Source organism: Ranitomeya variabilis, chromosome 6 (genome assembly GCF_051348905.1).
Source record: "Ranitomeya variabilis isolate aRanVar5 chromosome 6, aRanVar5.hap1, whole genome shotgun sequence".
NCBI classification, from domain to species: Eukaryota; Metazoa; Chordata; class Amphibia; order Anura; family Dendrobatidae; genus Ranitomeya; species Ranitomeya variabilis.
The window spans coordinates 158,529,338-158,554,669 of record NC_135237.1 but is presented as its reverse complement, the minus strand read 5'-3'; the positions used below and the strand labels follow the sequence as shown (position 1 = coordinate 158,554,669).

At 45.7% G+C, this 25,332-nt stretch overlaps 1 protein-coding gene across 3 annotated transcripts in view; it reads left to right on the top strand.

Annotated features, from left to right (window-relative positions):
- HECW1 (HECT, C2 and WW domain containing E3 ubiquitin protein ligase 1) overlaps nt 1-25,332 on the top strand; it is a 414,968-nt gene that overhangs the window by 357,168 nt on the left and 32,468 nt on the right. For all 3 annotated transcript variants that reach the window (XM_077269169.1, XM_077269167.1, XM_077269168.1), the window contains 3 exons: nt 1,353-1,436; nt 3,864-3,973; nt 7,623-7,743. In XM_077269169.1, coding sequence (XP_077125284.1) covers nt 1,353-1,436; nt 3,864-3,973; nt 7,623-7,743 — 315 coding nt within the window. The remainder of the gene's footprint in view (nt 1-1,352; nt 1,437-3,863; nt 3,974-7,622; nt 7,744-25,332) is intronic.

Here is a 25,332-nt window from a genome sequence, read left to right as displayed (position 1 = left end):
GCTTTGGACGTGAAGCGGGCCCCCTTATCTTTTGGGCTCCAGTGCGGCTACACAGGTTGCACCAATGTTCGCCACTGGCCTAATAACTAGGTGGACCCATCTCCACACGTAGGTAGGATGTGCAGCTACCTATCATAACTATAAATGAAGAGACAAGGCATGTAGAAAATTGAATTGGGCTATAGAGCTCTCTATCTCCTCGTTGTGCCCCTAGGTATGATACTACAATCTCACAATACAAAGATTATAGGGTTCCCACTGTCTCAGCGTCTGCACAATGTAAAAAAGCAGATAGGGGATTATGGTACTTTTTTGGGATATTGTCAAAATCCTGTAGCATTGCAAGTTTTAGAGGCTTACCTGAATATGATTTTGGTGGAGATGTCATGCTATGACGTTATTCAGTAAGGAAGGGGGTCCTCAAACTGTCTCTGAAACTGGGACCTTAACTATCCCTGTCCCGGGGTACTCTTGAAGATAGAGAGGCCCGAATCTCCAACCTTACTGTGCTCCTGTTATCCTCTGATCTGTTCCCTCCTCCTCCCCATGAAGCATGGAACAAAAAAATAAGGCAAACAAAACACAAAGGCAAAACAGGGATAACAGAAAGCAACAAACATATAACCACTCACCAAAGGTAAAGCGATATTTAGGGAAGGATAGGAATGTACCAAGGGACCAAGAGACAAACACACATGTATTACAACAAACTAAAGATCACTACTACAACAACTCCACTCCAGCCACTTAGCTTTAGCACTCAGCACAGGAAGACTCTCCAGGAGCAACAATGAACTCCTTATCAGCCCATCATCTTCAAGGAGCTAGGAAGTAAAGCTTACACTGGCAAGGCAGAGAGGGTCTGGTCAGGTTTTATGGGGAGAGGTAATGACCAGATCAAAAGCAGCTGAAAATGGAGCTGCTAGTTTCTGACCAGCATAGAAAGGGTCTTTAACCTCTTCAGCATCAACGGAAACCAAATCCATTTAGTATGGTACACAAACACACAAGGTAAATGGAAGATTAGCGATTCACAATACATAGTGATCTTCTACCCCCAGATCTCCCAGGAGGCTGTAATACACTCATGACAGGAGATCAGTGACAACTTGGATAGAAATGTTTGCTTTATATAAGTGCCAGTTTATGCCAATGTAAATGTATAGTTCTTATGGCTTCACTCTTTTTAAACCGACTCGTTCTACTCGAAGCTTAGACGCTGCTCCTGACATGTGTATTTGCAGTATGTGTCTCGGTGATGTACATATGTGAGTGCATGTATTTCCACTATGCTATGCACGATTATTACATGCACATCATTTCTAGTTACACTTTAACCTTTCATGTTACAGGGAGAAGATTCATTACATTCGAACAGAGGGCACCCACGGTCTTGAAAAATTATCCTGTGATGCTGACTTAGTTATTCTTCTAAGGTATGGTAAAGTCAGGATATTGCAAATTTACTTGAAAATAGGCCTTTTCTTAAAACATCTTGCAATTATAGCCATTCTTCAGTATAATACTGGATCCTGTAATAGATATGTGGCCCTGAGCAGTAACCATGCCAGTTGTACACGGATAGTATTGGCAGATTTGTGGCTACTGAGTACACTAGCTAATTTGCCATCTTCCATAATGATCTAGATGTCATGTTAAAGCAAACCCTCATATGAATTGTGACTACCCAGAAAATGCAAAGATATGGGGAGCGCTGTGAAAAGTCTTAACCTCTCCTTTGTGCATTTCCATTGGTGTGGGATGGACCAGTGCCACATACATACTATGGCTGAGAACATGGGGCATGGTTCGGACTTTCCACAGTGCTGTCCACGCTTCTGCAGCAGACACTTTGGGGATAAAGACGGGGCACCGAGCTCAAAGACTTATGTCAGCAGCAGCAGAAAGGAGCACACTAGGTGTGGTCATTTTACATTCGAAATATATAGTCACGTTTAACATGCGGAATTGAGGGTCACTTTAATGCAGAGTCTGCTCTATATACAGTGTAGTCCTAGTGAAACTAATTTGGTAAAAAACACATTTGCATCATCATAATCTTAGATCAATGCAAGTGACAATATCAGTGCAAAGCACAACCCAACAGTGTTTGCCATATTCCTATAATACTGACATCCACAGTGTTTTATAACTGTGCCCTATAATAATCCACCCTATACCCCAACATTGCTAGCCGAAACAGCGTGAGCTGTTGCCCAACTCTGAACTACCTAGCTAGCCTTTTACCCTTTCCTGTTCTAGGGCACCATATAAGTTGATCTTGCCAGTCCTATAATGCAGTCTTTTACTGTCCTTTACTCACCCTCCCCAGGTGCAAATCTCAGTCTCCGTTATTGCTCTCAGTGTCTGTTATTGTCTGCAGAACTAACATCACATTGTCAATGCTGCAGCCAATCATTCAGCTCAGTGGTTTGAGCTGCTCATGCCAGCAACTTGGGCAGAGCCATTGAGCTCACTGATTAGCTGCAGCATTGTTGACATGATGTCAGCGCTGCAGACAATAACAGTGGGAGGAGCATCGGCGACACACAGTTGGACCCCAGAAGGGTGAGTAAAGCATAAAACAAACTGCAGCCAGGGGGACAATGTTTTTTCAAAACTAGAAAACTAATTAAAAATGAATTAACCTATTTATATTATATGTAATGGACAGATGGGCAGAGATCTGAAAATTGTACCTTCTGGCACACAATCGCCTCATGATTGCTCTACTATTACTATTATTATTAATAATAGGTAAAAATGTGCTGAATTCTCCGCTTTAGAATGTATTACATAATGTGACAGGGTGCAGGTGTGCATGACATCATTTCTTGTTTGATTAGGGAATCAGGAAATGTAGTGTTCTGGATGATTCAGCTCTAGGTGTTATCTAGGCCTCACAAGGGCTTTGATGTTCACAGCCTCTTGAAATGAACAGAGGTTGGGTTGTGTGAATAGGCGGCCATGCAAACACTGATATCATTATCTGCTGCATTTCCAGGCCATGAGTCTTTATTTGGCATTGGTCACACTGTAGCTAAACCCTTTAACACATGTGTTGCAAAAGTCATTATGTCATATGTAAATGAAGAGAATTAGGAGTTTTCAAACATTTATAAAATTCTAAATTAATGATCAGCTAAAATACTTAGCTTTCTTACACTTTGCTCTGACACAAAATTTTTAACGAAATAGTAATATTTTTGCAATAGAACACAGTACCTTACAATCTATAGTCAACCACTAAAAAACATTGAATTATGGGCATATATTTTGGGAAGACTATAGTAAGCATTAAAGAGAATCTGTCACGTACTAAAAAAAAAAAGTTAGTTAAATACCTTTGAGCTCCTCTGATTCTGCCGCTCTTTTCCGTTTTGCGATACTTCACTCTATTGCAAAGATATTCACATTTGTTGCTTTCTTGTTTATTGGATGCTTGGAGCATCGTATGTGAAATCTCTGTTTGCAAACTAACTGGACATTTCTTCAGGTCCTTCTCTGGATACATAGGCTTTCAGCCCTCCCTCCCAGATCCTCGGATATCAGCGTCTGGGAGGGGTGAAAGTGAATGTCCCCAGAGAAGACTCTGAAGAAATGCCCAGTTGTTCTGCAAGCAGAGATTTCACCTACTGTCCTTTAAAAGTCACAAAAGTGAATATTTCTTTAATGGAGTGACACAGCGTAAAATGGAAAAAAAGGCAGAAGCATTGGAGTTCAGGGATTTGTACTATATGTTTTGTACTATGTGTTTTTTTGTAGTTTTTTTTAAACAAGTGACAGGTCCTCTTTAAATAACGCATATAAAGATGCTAACAAGAGAATCAATGTTAAATCAGATTTTACTTTGTATTTTGCAGCCTTTTTGAAGAAGACATCATGTCATACATCCCACTGCAAGCAGCCTTCCATCCTGGATACAGCTTTTCTCCACGCTGTTCCCCAGGTTCCTCCCCACAGAACTCCCCAGGTATGCTGTTATTTGTATTACTAATATACCGGTATGTCTTTTTTGTTTTATTAGGCATTTTTAGTAATTCTTATATTATAGATTGCTCTAAATGAAAATGTTTGTGATTCATCATTCCATGAACTTTAATTCTGAAATTCTGCCAAACGAGACGCTCTGTTACCGATATAAGATGTGCTGTTCTGAGGCATCCCAAACATGAGGTTGAGGACGTTTTCTTGTTAGAGAATCAAAAGATGTAATTTTAAATGTTTATCTAAATACTGTATGTAAGATGTGGCATCTACAGGACATTATTGTACAGGATGCAGGTCATGGCCCCACAAAGCCCATTCATTCAATAAATAAAGACTCAGACAACGTTTGGAATGAAATGGCCGTGTCATTTATTTTTGAGTTACTTGAAATCCAACCGTTTACTTTAAACTTAACTCTTTAGGTTAACCACCATAAATTTTAACCACCGTAAAATGACCAATCCACCCAGAAAGGGCGATTTCCCCACAAAATAAATGAACACGACAGGAAAAATACAGAAATTAAGGGAGGGAGGGCGGGATCTTTGCTTTCTTCAGGTTACCTCAGACTGAGGTAAAACCGTACCTACAGGGCTATTTATAGCCAATAAACATCACTGCCACAGAGCAGCCCACCAATCAGTAAACAATATTCTGGGTGCACAACAGCCAGAAAGAACCAATCATAAATGCTCTTGGTCAAAAATACCAAAGCTAACATCAGTTAACCAAAATTACCTCATAACCTTCATCATGAGGTAAATCAAATTCATCAATTCAGGGCCTATGTGTCCATGAGACCCCCCCTATAATTCTTTATTATGGACGGGGGGGGGCTAACATTAGCACAATAAAGGCCAGATCTACCTCTGTGTGGGTCCTTGTGGCAAGATGAGTAGGCAGGCATGGGTCCAGCTTATGCCCAGTTTGTGCTGGTGGTGATGCCCGTCCCGAGAGTAACCTACTTGAGCCTTTGTAGTTGGATTTCAAACTAACCCAAACTGACTTTAGTAAATGCAATTAAAGGGTTAAGTCCACTTTAAGGCTATGTGCACACTTTGCGGGGTCCTCTGTGGGTTCTCCCGCAGCGGATTTGATAAATCTGCAGGGCAAAACCGCTGCGGTTATCCCTGCAGATTTATCGCGGTTTGTTTTACGGTTTCCGCTGCGGGTTTACTCCTATACTATTGATGCTGCATATGCAGCAATATGCAGCATCAATAGTAATGGTAAAAATAATAAAAATTGGTTATATACTCACCCTCTGATGTCCCGATCTCCTCGGCGCTGCACGCGGCGGTCCGGTTCCAAAGATGCTGTGCGAGAAGGACCTTCGTGACGTCACGGTCATGTGACCGCGACGTCATCTCAGGCCCTGCTCGCACAGCAACCCAGACCGGACGGTCGCGTGCAGCGCTGAGAGGTGAGTATATTATTATTTTTTATTTTAATTCTTTTTTTTTACACACAAATATGGTTCCCAGGGCCTGGAGGAGAGTCTCCTCTCCTCCACCCCGAGTACCATCTGCACATTATCCGCTTACTTACCGCATCGTGGGCACAGCCCCATGCGGGAAGTAAGCGGTTCAATGCATTCCTATGTGTGCAGAATCACAGCGATTCTGCACAAAGAAGTGACATGCTGCGGGTTGTAAACCGCTGCGTTTCTGCGCGGTTTTTCCCGCAGCATGTGCACAGCGGTTTGCGGTTTCCATAGGGTTTACATGTAAATGTAAACGCAATGGAAACTGCTGCGGACCCGCAGCATCAAAATCGCCGAGGATCTGCGGTAAAACCCGCAAAGTGTGAACATAGCCTAACAAGGTATCATCTATCTACAGGATAGATGATATTTACTGATCATTGTGGGTCCAACCATCGATATCTGCACTGATATTGCAGCGCCCCAGAGTCCTGGTCGTTGCAGTACTGTTGCTCCGCCACTAAGGGGAGTGATGGTATGTCTGATGGCACTTAAGGAGTTCACCTGACCAGGTATCACAGACACCAATACACTTCACAGTCTGGCCTCCAGGGGGAGCAAAGGGTACTATGTATTAGGCCACTCCTCACAATCTGTTAAAACTGGGGGTTGGATAGGAAGTTAGTTAGAAGCTGACTGGGTTGGAACCAGGCAACATCCTGTGGCAGAGGGTGTTGCGGGGAAAGATCCAGGGGGGTCCCTGTCAGGGGTGGGATCCTGACAGAAGCCTAGCGAACAAGACAGAGCGTTAAGGAACCGTGCCTGCACTACATTGCGGCGGTATCTCAAGAAAGGACAAGAAGCGAGGTTTATTGTGGAGAGTGAGAAACGAGATCACAGCAAAAAGGAGATAACACCAGTAGGAGTCGTGCCATAAGATCGAGGCAACATCCTACTGAGGTGCGTAGCCGGTGGCCGGAACGCCGAGGAAGTATTGGGTTCCAAGCATTACTTCAAACCAACGGCAGGACAGTTAATTATAGGTTGGCTGTCTCACCTAAATCACCTAAGCAGACATAGGGGGCGATTGTGGGAGAGGGGCGACACTAGGGTCCCGGAAGAACTCCAGGCCTACCCGTCATAAGGGTGCGTCCTAGCCATATCATCTGGGGGACGGAGAAGAACATCAGAATAGATACAAGTTGTGAGAAAGAACATCAGAAACAGACACAACAGTTGTGAGAACTATCCCGTGGTGCTCAGCAGGGAAGTACTACAACACCCAGACGCTAGAAGGTAGGCACTGATTTCCACCTGCAAAGGGAACTCTGGAGGTGCCTTCGGACCGGCCGGTCTCAGGCAGCCCTGTTAGCAGTACTCTGGATTGAGGATCCTGAAGCCTTCAGTAAAGAGGTAAAGAGACTGCACCCCTGTGTCCTCGTTATTCACCGCGACCTACACCACGCACCATCATCTCATCTTTCATTGGACGCCCCTTAGCAGGGTCACGGACCGGGTCTAGCCACAGTGACAACCCCAAGACCGAGACAGAGAGGCCCGGTACCGAGTACCCCTCAGCCCTGCGTCTGGGGGCGCTCCAATATCACCACTGACATTAACCTATTCCGTGACACACTGAAGACAAGAGGTGCATGTAACTGATCCTGGGCGCCGTCTCCTCCTCTATAAAGCTGCTCACTACACTTCTGGGTCTATCAGTATATCAAGCGGTGGCCACTGTCAGGGGGCAATGATGAAAGAGTGCACACCTCTTACTCTTGCATAGTCAGTGCGCATGTGTAGCGCCACAATTTGGGTTCAGGCAGCGCTCACTCTGGCCAACCGAGTGCTATCAATCAGAGTCAGAGGAAGTGCTTAGTGTGCAAATTGAAAGGGGGAAAGGGTGCATCAAAACCCCCTCATTTACATTTGGAATAAATAAAGTTTTAAAAATAATTTCAGTGATGAATTATTTACCGCTTATATGACATTTATAGGGGCTAATTCAACTACATAACTGCTTAATTAGGTTAATTTGCATTTCGAGGGTGACTGACTAATGCAGAGAAAGCAGCAAAACAGTCAGCGATGAAGGTAGTACATAGCAGTTAACCAATACCTATGCGCAGTCACTTTGGCCATGATAATTATCTTAGCTAAACATTAAATCATATTTTATAGAAAATCTAATGTCACAATTATTTTGTAGGTCTACAACGTGCAAGTGCAAGGGCTCCATCCCCATACCGAAGAGATTTTGAAGCCAAGTTAAGAAACTTTTACAGAAAATTGGAAGCAAAAGGATATGGGCAAGGCCCAGGGAAAATTAAGTAAGCGTTTTCTTTTGTCCTTTAAATTTAGTTTATTGTTTGTGTTAAGTGGCCGAGAAATGCACTACTATATACTGTAGATGCCGTCTACAGCCAATGATGGAACAAGCTCCCTCGGTGCCCAAGGCACAGTTTACAAATGCGCCCCAATTATCATCACTCACACTGTTCTAACAACTGATTAATTACAGTGAAGCAATAATAGTTTACAATTATCACTTCTCACAAAGGAAAAATGTATTCCTGAGTGACAGGAGCTATTCCCACACTAATGAGAATTTCCTAAGTGCTTTTAGGCATTAATGCTCCCAGTACCTACAGCAATATCGGCCATTCTGAAACTGTGGATTAGTTGTATAAAGAAAGGTAAATGCAGATAATTGTATTTTTTATCTCATATATTTCACCTAACAGTGCCCATTTACGATGCCTACCCCTAGTCCGGGCTCTGGAGCAGCATGTGTGTGCCACCTCTGCATGTCCCTGTATAATATCGGAGGCACAGTATGTCTCCATTGCAGTCTGGGCAGCGATATTACAGATCTATAACACCACAGTCCATAATTCGGTTTTGTGCATGCGTATATACCTGCATCTTATGAGCCCAGGCCGTGTTAGTTGTCATTGAATTGACATTCGCCAGGTTGCACCTACGCCACTGGTTGAATAATAATGTGCTGATTAACTGTGAACTGGTCCGCTGTTAAGGGAAGTATTTGTTCCCATGTGTCGGCCTTTGGCAGCCATGAATCCTTTAAATCAGACAATTGAGGTTAAAATAATATTCCTAGAGCTTTCATCAACCTAATAATTCTTCCAAAAACTGTGGAGAACTATACAAATGAGTCTCTAAAGCGCAATAATTTGTATGACTAAGTCGGAGAAATGTGAGTGAACTGACTCTCAGGAGACCTGGCAAGTTATAAATATTTCGGCCTTGTTTTTGTGAAGATTCAAGGTCTGTATAAAAGCTGTTCTTCATACAATAGGGTCTTTGTGTGCCTGTAACTCCATGGACTATTATTATAGGATAGATTTAGGTGACATGTATGTCCTCGGCATCTCAACTTGCTGGAAATGTACTCCAATGTTTGGGAATACAAGAAAGACTTGTGTGTTTTTGTGGATTGAAATATTTATGTTTTTTATGATGTTAGATTAAGATTTTTATAAGGTTTCTTTCATCAAATGCAAGTATGCTAATATGAGATACTCCATACCTGGACCCATTCACCACGTCACAAAGGAGTTGTTCATCTTGGTTGAGTCTACTTTTGGTAGTATGGTTCCTCGATAATAAGCTGAATGTTGGCTGTCTCATTTGAATGTAACCAAGGAAAATTAATAATTACAAACTAGTTTATTTAGTACAGCTAGTGCTAATTTTCATATTTTTTATTTGAAGTGAAAAGTGATGAGTAAAAAATATAACAAAAAAACTAAACCAAAAATGACTTCTTATTTCTACTTTTTTTTGCAAAAGAAGAGTAATTTGTATGTAATCTAAAACAGCACTAAAATTAATACAATTTGTCCTACATAAAAAAAGCCTAAAACAGTTATGTCAATGAAAACAATTATGGCTGCTGCTGAGAGCAGCATAATATAGGGGCAGATACCTTGATTCTACCCATGTATCACTTACTGGGCTACTTGGTGCCATTTTGATAGAATCAAAGTTTTTTCTGCTGCAGATTTAGCAGTTCTCAAAGGCCGGAGACACACTGCTGCGAGATACGGCCGAGTCTCGCTGGTTAAAAGCAAGCTGTGGCTCCGGCACTCCGGAGCGGAGCGTGCGGCTCCATGTATTGCTATGCAGCTGCATGCTCCGCTCCGGAGTGCAGGTGCCACAGCTTGCTTTTAACCTGCGAGACTCGGCCGTATCTCGCACCAGTGTGTCTCCGGCCTAATGCTGAGCTCTGTGTAGCACCACCCGCAACACTGATAGGTAGCTTTATGTATACTCTGTGCATAGGCAGAAAACTGCCACTCTGTGGCGGGGGCGGAGATGACAACTATGGTAGACTACCTGGCAGCAGTTTTGCTAGTCCTCTAGTGATAATCTTCTGCTGATAAAAGTGTGATGTTATCAAAAATTTATAGCAAGCAGCCCAGTACATGACACATTGCTGTATTCAAAGTCTTTCTCTACATTATACTGCACTCAGATTAAGTGGCAAAAACCTTGTGATAGATTCCCTCTAATTCAGATTCAGGCCTGTTCAGTAAGGGCTTATAATTATTGTTTACTGATGATTTAAACAAGGAAATCCTGATTGACAATGACTAAAAATGATTCTGTCAAATAAAGTGCTCATGATTGTATCATGTAAATGAAGCTAGCCGAGTGCCAAACGACATTTTACTTCATAGACCACTCTGTTTTTCATCATTACACACTTACAAAATACAAAGGAAAGGTCTAGTGATGAGCGAGTGTGCTCGTTACTCGAGTTTCTCCGAGCATGCTTGGGTGGTCTCTGAGTATTTCGGCGTGCTCGGAGATTTAGTTTATGTCTACACAGCTGCATGATTTGCGGCTGCTAGACAGCTTGAATACATGTGGGGATTCCCTAACAAACAGGCAATCCCCACATGTATTCAGGCTGTCTAGCAGCCGCAAATCATGCAGCTGTGTCGACATAAACTAAATTTCCGAGCACGCCAAAATAATCGGAGACAACCCCAGCATGCTCGGAGAAACTCGAGTAACAAGCACACTTGCTCATCACTAGAAAGGTCCCAGTTCATCAAGACCAGCAATTTTCTCTCCTGTCTTGATGAGGGAGCATGCTGGAGTCAGACACTCCTGAGTCCTGATACATTAAGGGGTGCAGGCTCTTCATGTTAACCTGGAACACTTGATGAGTGGCCTGGACCACGCTAGAAATCTTGCGTCATTCTTTGACTGGAGTAAGATTTCTGGTTTAAGGAACACCATAGCCCCTCAAGAATCAGACAAGTCATGATGTCACACTCCCACCCTGTCCCCACTCAGCCCATTTTGACGGAGCTGGGAGAAATTGATGTGATAACACCAAAAGAAGCAACATTTTTTGTGCAACTCCGCAGCTAAATTTTTGAACTTTTCAAAACAATTTACGGTACTCCAGAATCCTTAATAGCTCCCTCAATGGTGCAAAAAAAAACATATAGTGTCAGAGAATGCGCTCACTTCACTGATACTTTTTTATATGTTGTCATTGCAAGGAGATTGATATATTGCCTACGTCCCCCTTTAAGAATATGCAAAGTGTTGTAATGTGTAATGTGAACTGTGATTTATAATGTGAATTGTGACTTGTGTTAGTAATGCTGATAACATGTGTAGTTTGTAGTAGTGATAGTAAGAGTTAGGCCGGGGTCACACTAGACCGTAATACGGACGAGTGCAATGCGAGAAAAAATCGCATAGCGCTCGACCCAATGTTAATCTATGGGGCAGCTCCCATCATCCGATATTTTCTCGGCCGTATTCAGGATCCGAGTGAAATAGCAGCATGCTGCGATTGTCAGCGTATCTCGGCCGAGAATCGCCAATGAAAGTCTATGGGTGCGAGAAAAAATCGGATTCCACACGGACCAGCAGTGTGACTTGCGAGAAATACGCAGCGGTGTTCTATAGAAAACCCGGTAATTCAATTGCCGGCTTTTTCTTTCTCCTTCACAAACCCGACAGGATATGAGACATGGCTTACATACATCCCTTTTTTTTTTTTTGCATATTCCACACTACTAATGTAATGTGTATGTGCAAAATTTGGGTGCTGTAGCTTGTAAAATAAAGGGTTAAATCGCGGAAAAAAATTGGCGTGGGCTCCCTCGCAATTTTCTCCGCCAGAGTGGTAAAGCCAGTGACTGAGGTCAGATATTAATAGCCTAGAGAGGGTCCATGGTTATTGGCCCCCCCTGGCTAAAAACATCTGCCCCCAGCCACCCCAGACAAGGCACATCTGTAAGATGCGCCTATTCTGGCACTTGGCCTCTCTCTTCCCATTCCCGTTTAGCGGTGGGATATGGGGTAATGAAGGGTTAATGTCACCCTGCTATTGTAAGGTGACATTAAGCCGTATTAATAATGGAGAGGCGTCAATTATGACACCTATCCATTATTAATCCAATATACGAAATGGTTAATAAAACACACACACGTTATTTATAAGTATTTTAATGAAATAAAGACACAGGGTGTTTTAATATTTTATTATACTGGTAATCCACCTGAAGACCCTCGTCACCTGAAACAAAGTTAAACAAAACAAACAACAATATTCCATACCTTCCGTTGTTCCGTCAGTCCCACGATGTAAATCCATCTGAAGAGGTTAAATCATTTCACAGCCAGGAGCTGTGCTATTGCACCCGCTCCTGTCTGTAATATGTTGTGAATGAATGGAGTGCAGGGGAATGTCCTGTAGTTACCTTGATTCGCAGTGATGCGCCCCCTGCTGGATGTCCTCATATGAACTCGAGCCTTCCCACGCGATTTAACCCTTTATTTTACAAGCTACAGCGCCCAAATTTTGCACATACACACTACTAACATTAGTAGTGTGGAATATGCAAGAAAAAAAAAAGGGATATGAGATGGTTTACTGTATGTAAACCATGTCTCATATCATGTCGGTTTTGTGAAGGAGAAATGAAAAGCCGGCATACGGATGTCACACGGATGTCACACGGATAATTTGATGCGAGGAAATCGCATCCTCGCACTGAACACGGATCACTGTTTTGGAAACATTTGTGCGATTCTCGTCCGTGAAAAACGGACCGTTTTTTAATACGTTGTGTGTGTCCCCGGCCTTAGGGTAAGTTCACACAGGGCGTTTTTGCTGCGTTTTTTTATGCTAATTTTCAGCTGCTTTTTACAGTTCCAGCAAAGCCTATGAGATTTCACAAATCTCATGCACACACATTGGGTTTTTGTGTGATGATCAGTATTTTGCGCTTTGCAGCTTTTTTTTGACATAGGGCATGTTACTTCTTTCAGTGTGTTTGCTGCGTTTTATTGAAAAAATGCTGCAAATACGCAAGATTGACTTTTCTTGCAGCGTATTTGCTGCAGAAAAGTCAAGGAGAGACGGATGTGACGTCACACTTTTCTCTGCTACATCTAAATGACAGAGCGGACCCGATCCCCATTCACTTGAATGGGGGGTCCAACATTACAGTGTTTGACATGCTGTCATATGCATGACAGCGCAGCAAACACTGCTTCTGATCGGCTGGGAAATCCTCCCCGTCGGTCAGAGAGCCACGGCTCCCCGCTGTCAGAAGACAGCGGGGAGCGCTCCGCTGTGATCGGAGGTGTAAACTTCACCTCCGATTACTGGTGTCAGCTGATGGGACTACTGATCCCATCATCTGACACCTGCTAATGCTAATTACAATGAGAGCAGGAGCGACGGATGGTAGTTTTCATCTGCCGCTTCTGCGCTATAAATAAATAATTTAAAAAAAAAACGTTGTTGGTTCCCCCCTAATTTTGATAACCAGCCAGACAAAACTCACAGGTGGGGGCTGCAACTCCCAGCTGTCAGCTTCAGCAAGGCTAGTTATCAAGAATAGAGGGGTCCTCACGCTTTTTTTTTAAATGATTTAAATAAATAATTTACAAAAAGTGGCATGAGGTCCCCCCCATTTTTGACAACCAGCCTTGCTAAAGCTGACAGCTGGGGGCTGGTATTCTCAGGCTGGTAAGGGGCCATTGATATGGGCCCCCCAGCCTAAAAATAGCTGCCCGCAGCCGCCCAGAAAAGGTGCATTTATTAGATGCACCAATTCTGGCGCTTTGCCCGGCTCTTCCCACTTTGCCCTGTAACGGTGGCAAGGGGGGTATTGAGGGGTTAATGTCACCTTGCTATTCAATAATTTTGTACTTCGAAACGCATCGAATAAACCATCGAACACAAGAATAATTTCCAAAATTTTGACAAGACAGAGTTTCATAGAACATTTTTTAGCCCATAACATAACATAACATTAAGGTTAATAATATAAATTTCATTACAAAATCTTCAGTTCTACTCAAATTAGTTGATGCAAAAATGAATACACCCTATATAAAAAAAATTGATACATTAAGTATTGTATTTTTCGGACTATAGGACGCACTTTTTTCCCTTAAAATTTTTGGGGAAACTGGGGTGCGTCTTATAGTCGGAATGTATTTACAGTTAGCGTGGCGGCAGCAGGAGTCGGGCGATTCTTCTGCTGGTCCGATGCTGCAGGGCAATTATCTCGCTCCCATCCAAGGCAGGGTCGGCGGTGCGCGATGGTGGGGGCTCTGGCGACATTTTGTGAAAGCCCGGAGCCCCCGAACTTCTATTGCCTCGATTCTGTGGCCTCCGGGAAAATGGCTGCCGGAGGCGGCGCATGCGCAGATTGAGATCTCGGCTCCCGAGATCTCGGGACGAGACTTCATTGCTGAGATCTCAATCTGTGCATGCGCCGCCTCTGGCACCCATTTTCCTGAGGCCACAGCATCGAGGCAATAGAAGTGCAGGGCTTCGGGCTTTCCCAAAATGTCGCCCCCACACCACTGTGCACCACCGAGCACCACCGAACCTGCAGCACAAGCCACACCAGGCTGGGATGGGAGCGAGATCATCACCCTGCAGCACCAGACTGGGATGGGATCTCCAGGAGACCACCGCATTGCAGCAATGAATGTGCGGGGGCTCCGGGCTTTCACAAAATGTCGCCAAAGCCCCTCGCACCGCCAAACCTGCATACCAGTCTGGGTCATTGAGTCGCCCACCAGGGCAGCAGGGGGTACTCGGTACCGGGTCCGGTCTTAAAGGGGATGTCATGGTGGCTGCGACCCGGTCCGTGTCCCTGGGCGCCCAATTAAAGGGGAAAGGTCTTTTAAGGGGAATTGTGAATAAAGTATATTATTCATGCTGCCGCCTGTGGGTCTCAGTCAATAGGGACTGACGCTGCTTAAAGGGGTCCTCTGGGGTGATGTTGCAGCAAGATGGTAACGCTTCCCACAGGTGAAGCGGGTCCCCGGGGCTCCCAAGGTGTGTGGCAAGGATGGTGTATGCCGACGAATAAGTGGAGGACACAGAGTTGTAAAGTCTTTACCTGGTTTACTGGTGGTAGTAGTCCACAGTCCAGGGTACCAGGTACAAGTGTCCTGTGTTGTGAAATTGGATTTTGGGCTCCCCCGGTGGCCACTGGTGGAATTGAACTGGTGTGCATCATCCTCTCTGTTCACCTGTTTCCATCAGGATGTGGGAGTCGCTATTTAGCCTTGCTCCTCTGTCACTTCCATGCCGGTCAACATTGTAATCAGAAGCCTTTCTGTGCATGTTCCTGCTGCTAGACAACTCCCAGCTAAGTTGGACTTAGTCCTTGTTTGTTTTTGCATTTTGTTCCAGTTCACAGCTGTAGTTTCGTTTCTGTGTCTGGAAAGCTCTTGTGATCTGAAATTGCCACTCTGATGTTATGAGTTAATACTAGAGTCTTAAAGTAATTTCAGGATGGTATTTTGATAGGGTTTTCAGCTGACCATGAAAGTGCCCTTTCTGTCTTCCTGCTATCTAGTAAGCGGACCTCAATTTTGCTAAACCTATTTTCATACTACGTTTGTCATTTCATCTAAAATCACCGCCAATATTTGTGGGGGCCTCTGTCTGCCTTTCGGGGAAATTTCTCTAGAGGTGAGCCAGGACTATATTTTCCTCTGCCAGGATTAGTTAGTCTTCCGGCCGGCGCTGGGCGTCTAGGGATAAAACGCAGGCTACGCTACCCGGCTACTGTTAGTTGTGCGGCAGGTTTAGTTCATGGTCAGTTTAGTTTCCATCCTTCCAAGAGCTAGTTCTTATGTTTGCTGGGCTATGTTCTCTTGCCATTGAGAACCATAACAGTTTGACAGGCCGAAAAGGGTTAAATTAATTGACAGAGAAAGGAGAGAAAAGAGAAGTCTGCTGAAGATTTTTTTTTTTTTTTTTCTCAGTTCTGAGTGTGCTTGTAATTGAATCTCTTGCAAGTCTGCCTATATTGCAGCCTTTCTCTCTCTCTCTCCTTCTAATCCTGGAATGGCTCTGTGTTCACCTGTTTAAAATGGATATTCAGAGTTTAGCTGCAGGTTTGAATAATCTCACCACGAAAGTTCAAAACTTACAAGATTTTGTTGTTCATGTTCCTATATCTGAACCTAGAATTCCTTTGCCTGAATTTTTCTCGGGGAATAGATCTTGCTTTCAAAATTTCAAAAATAATTGCAAGTTGTTTTTGTCCCTGAAATCTCGCTCTGCTGGAGATCCTGCTCAGCAGGTCAGGATTGTGATTTCCTTGCTCCGGGGCGACCCTCAGGATTGGGCTTTTGCATTGGCTCCAGGGGATCCTGCGTTGCTCAATGTGGATGCGTTTTTTCTGGCCTTGGGGTTGCTTTATGAGGAACCTCAGTTAGAACTTCAGGCGGAAAAGGCCTTGATGTCCCTTTCTCAGGGGCAAGACGAAGCTGAAATATACTGCCAGAAATTCCGTAAATGGGCTGTGCTTACTCAGTGGAATGAGTGCGCCCTGGCGGCGAATTTCACAGAGGGTCTCTCTGATGCCATTAAGGATGTTATGGTGGGGTTCCCTGTGCCTGCGGGTCTGAATGAGTCCATGACAATGGCTATCCAGATCGATAGGCGTCTGCGGGAGCGCAAACCTGTGCACCATTTGGCGGTGTCTACTGAGAAGACGCCAGAGAATATGCAATGTGATAGAATTCTGTCCAGAAGTGAACGGCAGAATTTTAGACGAAAAAATGGGTTGTGCTTCTATTGCGGTGATTCAACTCATGTTATATCAGCATGCTCTAAGCGTACTAAGAAGCTTGATAAGTCTGTTTCAATTGGCACTTTACAGTCTAAGTTTATTCTATCTGTGACCCTGATTTGTTCTTTATCATCTATTACCGCGGATGCCTATGTCGACTCTGGCGCCGCTTTGAGTCTTATGGATTGGTCCTTTGCCAAACGCTGTGGGTATGATTTGGAGCCTCTTGAAACTCCTATACCCCTGAAGGCGATTGACTCCACCCCATTGGCTAGCAATAAACCACAATACTGGACACAAGTAACTATGCGGATTAATCCGGATCACCAGGAGATTATTCGCTTTCTTGTGCTGTATAACCTACATGATGTGTTGGTGCTTGGATTGCCATGGCTGCAATCTCATAACCCAGTCCTTGACTGGAAAGCTATGTCTGTGTTAAGCTGGGGATGTAAGGGGACGCATGGGGACGTACCTGTGGTTTCCATTTCATCATCTATTCCCTCTGAGATTCCTGAATTCTTGACTGAATATCGTGACGTTTTTGAAGAACCTAAACTTGGTTCATTACCTCCGCACCGGGAGTGCGATTGTGCCATAGATTTGATTCCGGGTAGTAAATACCCTAAGGGTCGTTTATTTAATCTGTCTGTGCCTGAAAATGCTGCTATGCGAGAATATATAAAGGAGTCCTTGGAAAAGGGACATATTCGTCCTTCGTCATCTCCCTTAGGAGCCGGTTTTTTCTTTGTGGCTAAGAAAGATGGCTCTTTGAGGCCGTGCATTGATTATCGGCTTTTGAATAAAATCACGGTTAAATATCAATATCCGTTGCCACTGCTGACTGATTTGTTTGCTCGCATAAAGGGGGCCAAGTGGTTCTCTAAGATAGATCTTCGTGGGGCGTATAATTTGGTGCGAATTAAGCAGGGGGATGAGTGGAAAACCGCATTTAATACGCCCGAGGGCCACTTTGAGTATTTGGTGATGCCTTTTGGTCTTTCAAATGCCCCTTCAGTCTTTCAGTCCTTTATGCATGACATTTTCCGTGATTATTTGGATAAATTTATGATTGTGTATCTGGATGATATTTTGATTTTTTCGGATGACTGGGACTCTCATGTCCAGCAGGTCAGGAGGGTTTTTCAGGTTTTGCGGTCTAATTCCTTGTGTGTGAAGGGTTCTAAGTGCGTTTTTGGGGTTCAAAAGATTTCCTTTTTGGGATATATTTTTTCCCCCTCTTCCATCGAGATGGATCCTGTCAAGGTTCAGGCTATTTGTGATTGGACGCAACCCTCTTCTCTTAAGAGTCTTCAGAAATTTTTGGGCTTTGCTAACTTTTATCGTCGATTTATTGCTGGTTTTTCTGATGTTGTTAAACCATTGACTGATTTGACTAAGAAGGGTGCTGATGTTGCTGATTGGTCCCCTGCTGCTGTGGAGGCCTTTCGGGAGCTTAAGCGCCGCTTTTCTTCCGCCCCTGTGTTGCGTCAGCCTGATGTTGCTCTTCCTTTTCAGGTTGAGTTCGACGCTTCTGAAATCGGAGCTGGGGCGGTTTTGTCGCAGAGAAGTTACGATTGCTCCGTGATGAGACCTTGTGCTTTTTTCTCGCGTAAATTTTCGCCCGCCGAGCGGAATTATGATGTTGGGAATCGGGAGCTTTTGGCCATGAAGTGGGCTTTTGAGGAGTGGCGTCATTGGCTTGAGGGGGCTAGACATCAGGTGGTGGTATTGACTGACCACAAAAATCTAATTTATCTTGAGTCCGCCAGACGCCTGAATCCTAGACAGGCGCGCTGGTCGTTGTTTTTCTCTCGGTTTAATTTTGTGGTGTCCTACCTGCCGGGTTCTAAGAATGTTAAGGCGGATGCCCTTTCTAGGAGTTTTGAGCCTGACTCCCCTGGTAATTCTGAACCTACAGGTATCCTTAAGGATGGAGTGATATTGTCTGCCGTTTCTCCAGACCTGCGGCGGGCCTTGCAGGAGTTTCAGGCGGATAGACCTGATCGTTGCCCACCTGGTAGACTGTTTGTTCCTGATGATTGGACCAGTAAAGTTATTTCTGAGGTTCATTCTTCTGCGTTGGCAGGTCATCCTGGAATCTTTGGTACCAGGGATTTGGTGGCAAGGTCCTTCTGGTGGCCTTCCCTGTCTCGAGATGTGCGAGGCTTCGTGCAGTCTTGTGACGTTTGTGCTCGGGCCAAGCCTTGTTGTTCTCGGGCTAGTGGATTGTTGTTGCCCTTGCCTATCCCGAAGAGGCCCTGGACGCACATCTCGATGGATTTTATTTCGGATCTTCCTGTTTCTCAGAAGATGTCTGTCATCTGGGTGGTGTGTGATCGTTTCTCTAAGATGGTCCATTTGGTTCCCCTGCCTAAGTTGCCTTCTTCTTCCGAGTTGGTTCCTCTGTTTTTTCAAAATGTGGTCCGTTTGCATGGTATTCCGGAGAATATCGTTTCTGACAGAGGTACCCAATTCGTGTCTAGATTTTGGCGAGCATTCTGTGCTAGGATGGGCATAGATTTGTCTTTCTCGTCTGCTTTCCATCCTCAGACTAATGGCCAGACCGAGCGGACGAATCAGACCTTGGAGACATATTTGAGGTGTTTTGTGTCTGCAGATCAGGATGATTGGGTTGCTTTTTTGCCTTTAGCGGAGTTTGCCCTCAATAATCGGGCCAGCTCTGCCACCTTGGTGTCTCCCTTTTTCTGTAATTCGGGGTTTCATCCTCGATTTTCTTCTGGTCAGGTGGAATCTTCGGATTGTCCTGGAGTGGATGCTGTGGTGGAGAGGTTGCATCAGATTTGGGGGCAGGTAGTGGACAATTTGAAGTTGTCCCAGGAGAAGACTCAGCTTTTTGCCAACCGCCGGCGTCGGGTTGGTCCTCGGCTTTGTGTTGGGGACTTGGTGTGGTTGTCTTCTCGTTTTGTCCCTATGAGGGTTTCTTCTCCCAAGTTTAAGCCTCGGTTCATCGGCCCGTACAAGATATTGGAGATTCTTAACCCTGTGTCCTTCCGTTTGGACCTCCCTGCATCTTTTTCTATTCATAATGTTTTTCATCGGTCATTATTGCGCAGGTATGAGGTACCGGTTGTGCCTTCCGTTGAGCCTCCTGCTCCGGTGTTGGTTGAGGGCGAGTTGGAGTACGTTGTGGAAAAAATCTTGGACTCCCGTGTTTCCAGACGGAAACTCCAGTATCTGGTCAAATGGAAGGGATACGGTCAGGAGGATAATTCTTGGGTGACTGCCTCTGATGTTCATGCCTCCGATTTGGTCCGTGCCTTTCATAGGGCTCATCCTGATCGCCCTGGTGGTTGTGGTAAGGGTTCGGTGCCCCCTCCTTGAGGGGGGGGTACTGTTGTGAAATTGGATTTTGGGCTCCCCCGGTGGCCACTGGTGGAATTGAACTGGTGTGCATCATCCTCTCTGTTCACCTGTTTCCATCAGGATGTGGGAGTCGCTATTTAGCCTTGCTCCTCTGTCACTTCCATGCCGGTCAACATTGTAATCAGAAGCCTTTCTGTGCATGTTCCTGCTGCTAGACAACTCCCAGCTAAGTTGGACTTAGTCCTTGTTTGTTTTTGCATTTTGTTCCAGTTCACAGCTGTAGTTTCGTTTCTGTGTCTGGAAAGCTCTTGTGATCTGAAATTGCCACTCTGATGTTATGAGTTAATACTAGAGTCTTAAAGTAATTTCAGGATGGTATTTTGATAGGGTTTTCAGCTGACCATGAAAGTGCCCTTTCTGTCTTCCTGCTATCTAGTAAGCGGACCTCAATTTTGCTAAACCTATTTTCATACTACGTTTGTCATTTCATCTAAAATCACCGCCAATATTTGTGGGGGCCTCTGTCTGCCTTTCGGGGAAATTTCTCTAGAGGTGAGCCAGGACTATATTTTCCTCTGCCAGGATTAGTTAGTCCTCCGGCCGGCGCTGGGCGTCTAGGGATAAAACGCAGGCTACGCTACCCGGCTACTCTTAGTTGTGCGGCAGGTTTAGTTCATGGTCAGTTTAGTTTCCATCCTTCCAAGAGCTAGTTCTTATGTTTGCTGGGCTATGTTCTCTTGCCATTGACAACCATAACAGTCCTGTGGTCCGGCCGGCTCGGAGGCAATGGGAGAATCTCCTTCCCATTTGAGGTCCATGAGCCTTTCCTCCTTGCGCTGTTATATATGGTCCCTGCTGCCTGAAGCTTTCTAACAAGGTCCTCATTCTTTCCCCCTGTCCTGGGACAGGCGCCTGCATGAGGGGCAGCTTCAGACGTTTTACAGGGACTCTATCATGCCCCGGGCTCTTCAGGTGCTGCTGTGTCTCAGGTGTGGTGTGGGCCAATTACATACAGTTCTTGGCCCTCCGGTTCTGCTCTGTGTCTTAGAGTCCCACAAAAGCCTCGGGCTCCCGGTACCCGGCTGCTGTGCTCTGGCTCTGAGGGTGTCCGATCGCAGTTCCCCTCTGAGCCCTTTTTCTCTCCTTTGCTCCTTCCCTCTGTAGCTCCACCACATACAACCCTTCAGGTTCTCTCACTCTTTCCAGAGGCTGCAGCTCCCTCGTGGCTGCTCGACCTCTTTGTCTGCTCTGAGTTCCAGACTTCCTTCTCCTTCAGTGTCTCTATTAGACCGTCCTAACTCCTCCTCCAGGTCAGGATACATACAGTATAGATCAGGGAAGCTCCCCTGAATCTGGGTCCTGAGCTCCCCCTCCTGGCCTGGATTTGGAATGTGTTGTGTGTGGGTGCCTTACCTGGGAAAGAGAACTCCATTGCCTCCAAGCATGATATTACCCTCCCTGAAGGGAAGGCAACATCACTGTAACAACAGGTTACCTGGGGTGTTACATCATATCATCACTGGACCACAAAACACCCCCTATGACTCCGCTGCTGATCCCCCCGGGTAAGCTGAATTCAGGACTGTAAGAGGGAACCCCATTTGACACATTCATTTTTTTCCCCCATTTTCTTTCTGAAAATTAGAGGTTCGTCTTATGGTCCGGTGCGTCGTATAGTCTGAAAAATGCAGTATTTTGTATGACCTCTGTGATTTTATAGGACAGCACCCAAGTCTTCTAGGCATAGAATGAACAAATTGGTGACATTCTGCAGAATCTATCTTATTCCATTCTTCAAGAACTACTTCTCTTACAGTCTGGATGCTGGATGGAGAATGATGACAACTTGTCTCTTTAGAATTCTCCATAGATATTCGGTTGGGTTCTGATCAGGAGACACATGGCCACTCAATCACTTTCACCCTGTTCTTCAGAATTGCAGCACTGGGTGTCCTGTCCACTGGGAGTCTGGTGGTTGGCATCAGGGGCGTAACTACCGCGGTCGCAGCGGTCGCCTTTGCGACCGGGCCCCGCAGGTCAGGGGCCCCGGGTTGGCAGGTCAGTGCAGGGCCGGACTGGCCATCGGGCACTTCTGGCAAATGCCAGAAGAGCCGGTGCCAGTAGTGGGCCGCTACACTGTTCCCCCGACCCCCCCCCCCCCAGTGCCGCCGCCGCCGCATTTAACTATACCGGCGTCTATGACACCGGTATAGTTCAATGCAATGATGGAGGAGAGAGCGTCTGCTGACGCCCCCTCTCCCATCATTCCCCGCTCTGCCTCTGACAGTACACTGCGGGTGCGCGATGACGTCATATCATCGCGCACCTGCAGTGTCCTGGGCAGACTGCAGCCGCCGGGAGCAGCGCGGGCAAAAGGAAAGGTGAGGAGAGTTTTTTTTTTTCTTTTTAACTGGACTGTGGGGCCATTATCGGGGGGGGGGGGGGAGATGAGATGTGCGGGCTCTGCTGTATATATCTCTGTGCGGGCTCTGCTGTATATATCCCTGTGCGGGCTCTGCTGTATATATCCCTGTGCGGGCTCTGCTGTATATATCCCTGTGCGGGCTCTGCTGTATATATCCCTGTGCGGGCTCTGCTGTATATATCCCTGTGCGGGCTCTGCTGTATATATCCCTGTGCGGGCTCTGCTGTATATATCCCTGTGCGGGCTCTGCTGTATATATCCCTGTGCGGGCTCTGCTGTATATACCCCTGTGCGGGCTGTGCTCTATATACCCCTGTGCGGGCTGTGCTCTATATACCCCTGTGCGGGCTGTGCTCTATATACCCCTGTGCGGGCTCTGCTGTATATATCCCTGTGCGGGCTCTGCTGTATATATCCCTGTGCGGGCTGTCCTGTATATATCCCTGTGCGGGCTGTGCTGTATATATCCCTGTGCGGGCTGTGCTCTATATACCCTTGTGCGGGCTGTGCTCTATATGCCCCTGTGCGGGCTCTGCTGTATATATCCCTGTGCGGGCTCTGCTGTATATATCCCTGTGCGGGCTCTGCTGTATATATCCCTGTGCGGGCTCTGCTGTATATATCCCTGTGCGGGCTCTGCTGTATATATCCCTGTGCGGGCTCTGCTGTATATATCCCTGTGCGGGCTCTGCTGTATATATCCCTGTGCGGGCTGTGCTCTATATACCCCTGTGCGGGCTGTGCTCTATATACCCCTGTGCGGGCTGTGCTCTATATACCCCTGTGCGGGCTCTGCTGTATATATCCCTGTGCGGGCTCTGCTGTATATATCCATGTGCGGGCTGTGCTGTATATATCCCTGTGCGGGCTGTGCTGTATATATCCCTGTGCGGGCTGTGCTCTATATACCCCTGTTCGGGCTGTGCTCTATATACCCCTGTGCGGGCTCTGCTGTATATATCCCTGTGCGGGCTCTGCTGTATATATCCCTGTGCTGGATATACCACTGTGCGGGCTGTGCTGGATATACCACTGTGCGGGCTGAGCTGGATATACCACTGTGCGGGCTGAGCTGGATATACCACTGTGCGGGCTGTGCTGGATATACCACTGTGGGGGCTGTGCTGGATATACCACTGTGGGGGCTGTGCTGGATATACCACTGTGCGGGCTGTGCTGGATATACCACTGTGCTGGCTGTGCTGGATATACCACTGTGCTGGATATACCACTGTGCTGGCTGTGCTGGATATACCACTGTGCGGGCTGTGCTGGATATACCACTGTGCGGGCTGAGCTGGATATACCACTGTGCGGGCTGTGCTGGATATACCACTGTGCGGGCTGTGCTGGATATACCACTGTGCTGGCTGTGCTGGATATACCACTGTGCTGGCTGTGCTGGATATACCACTGTGCTGGATATACCACTGTGCGGGCTGTGCTGGATATACCACTGTGCTGGCTGTGCTGGATATACCACTGTGCTGGCTGTGCTGGAAATACCACTGTGCTGGATATACCACTGTGCTGGCTGTGCTGGATATACCACTGTGCGGGCTGTGCTGGATATACCACTGTGCGGGCTGTGCTGGATATACCACTGTGCGGGCTGTGCTTGATATACCACTGTGAGGGCTCTGCTGGATATACCACTGTGCGGGCTGTGCTGTATATACCACTGTGCTGGATATACCACTGTGCGGGCTGTGCTGGCACCCAACAACATGTTGCAGTGCAGGAGATTCCTGTGACAGTCCAAGGCGTATCTAGGGGAAGGTGGGTATGGGGTTGAGGCGGGGGGACCCGGGGTGGGGTGGGGGGCCCCATTTGGAAGTTCGCACCGGGGCCCATAACTTTGTAGTTACGCCACTGGTTGGCATAATACACCAATCATAGAATGAAATATTGTTATGTATGACATGTTCTTAGCTGTCTTTTAAGAAGATTAAAGGTGTGACCAGCTTTTTAGGGAATAGATTTCTATTAAGGCAAGGGTGGTGTGAAGAAAGGAGCACTAACTTACTGACTAGAGGAGTGTTCAAAGTATGTGCATTGTTGACTATGGTAATAATATTCAATCTGCTTTTATTATATTTCCAGATCGTGTGTAGGCTGTTAGCTATTAAATCCTCCGGTAATCTTGTTTAATCGTGTGTTATTGTTCTTTTCCCATACATACTACTGGATTACTCTTTTCCATAACAGGGAATAATTATTTTCCGAATCAAGGTAATGAAGGTGCACTCACGAGGTTTAAATATTTAATTCAGCATCAAGTTTTCATGAAGACTTTTGTCTTCAGGCCAAATAAAAACACAGAAAAACAAAACTCGCCGGTAGTATGAAGGTGATACTGCACTGTATTCTGTGATTTTATGGGAAGACCATGGTAGTTTACCAGCCAGGATTTTATTCTGAAGGAAGTATTTGGAATATGTAATAGACATGTGTCAATTGAAGCTGTTAAATAGTGAAAGTCTCTTTACTTTAAATCATAGATTCATTTTTGAATATTAGTTTGCTGCTCACATAGTGATTAGTGATGAGCGAGTGTACTCGTTACTCGAGTTTTCCGAGCATGCTCGGGTGTTCTCCAAGTATTTTGAGCATGCTCGTAAATTATGTTTGAGTCCCCGCAGCTGCATGATTTGCAGCTGCTAGACAACCTGAACACATGCAGGGATTGCCTGTTTGTTAGGGAATCCCCACATGTATTCTGGCTGTGTAGCAGCCACAAATCATGCAGTTGCGGGGGCTCAAACATAATCTATGAGCACACCCAAGATACTCGGAGAACACCCGAGCATGCTCGGAAAACTCGAGTAACGACTACACTCGCTCATCACTAATAGTGATATAATATCAATACAGTATATAATTTGCTCTACTTGTGTAATAATCCCTGTACAGAGTGGTACAAGGTAGTATTCACCTCATCCAAAATGAATCCTGGTTGCGGATGAGCTCACATCACCTGGCATGTCCTGCTAGTGTCGGACTGGCCTGCCAAGGGCCACCAGTGACATTGACTCTGGGGGCCCACTGTTCATTTACATGTT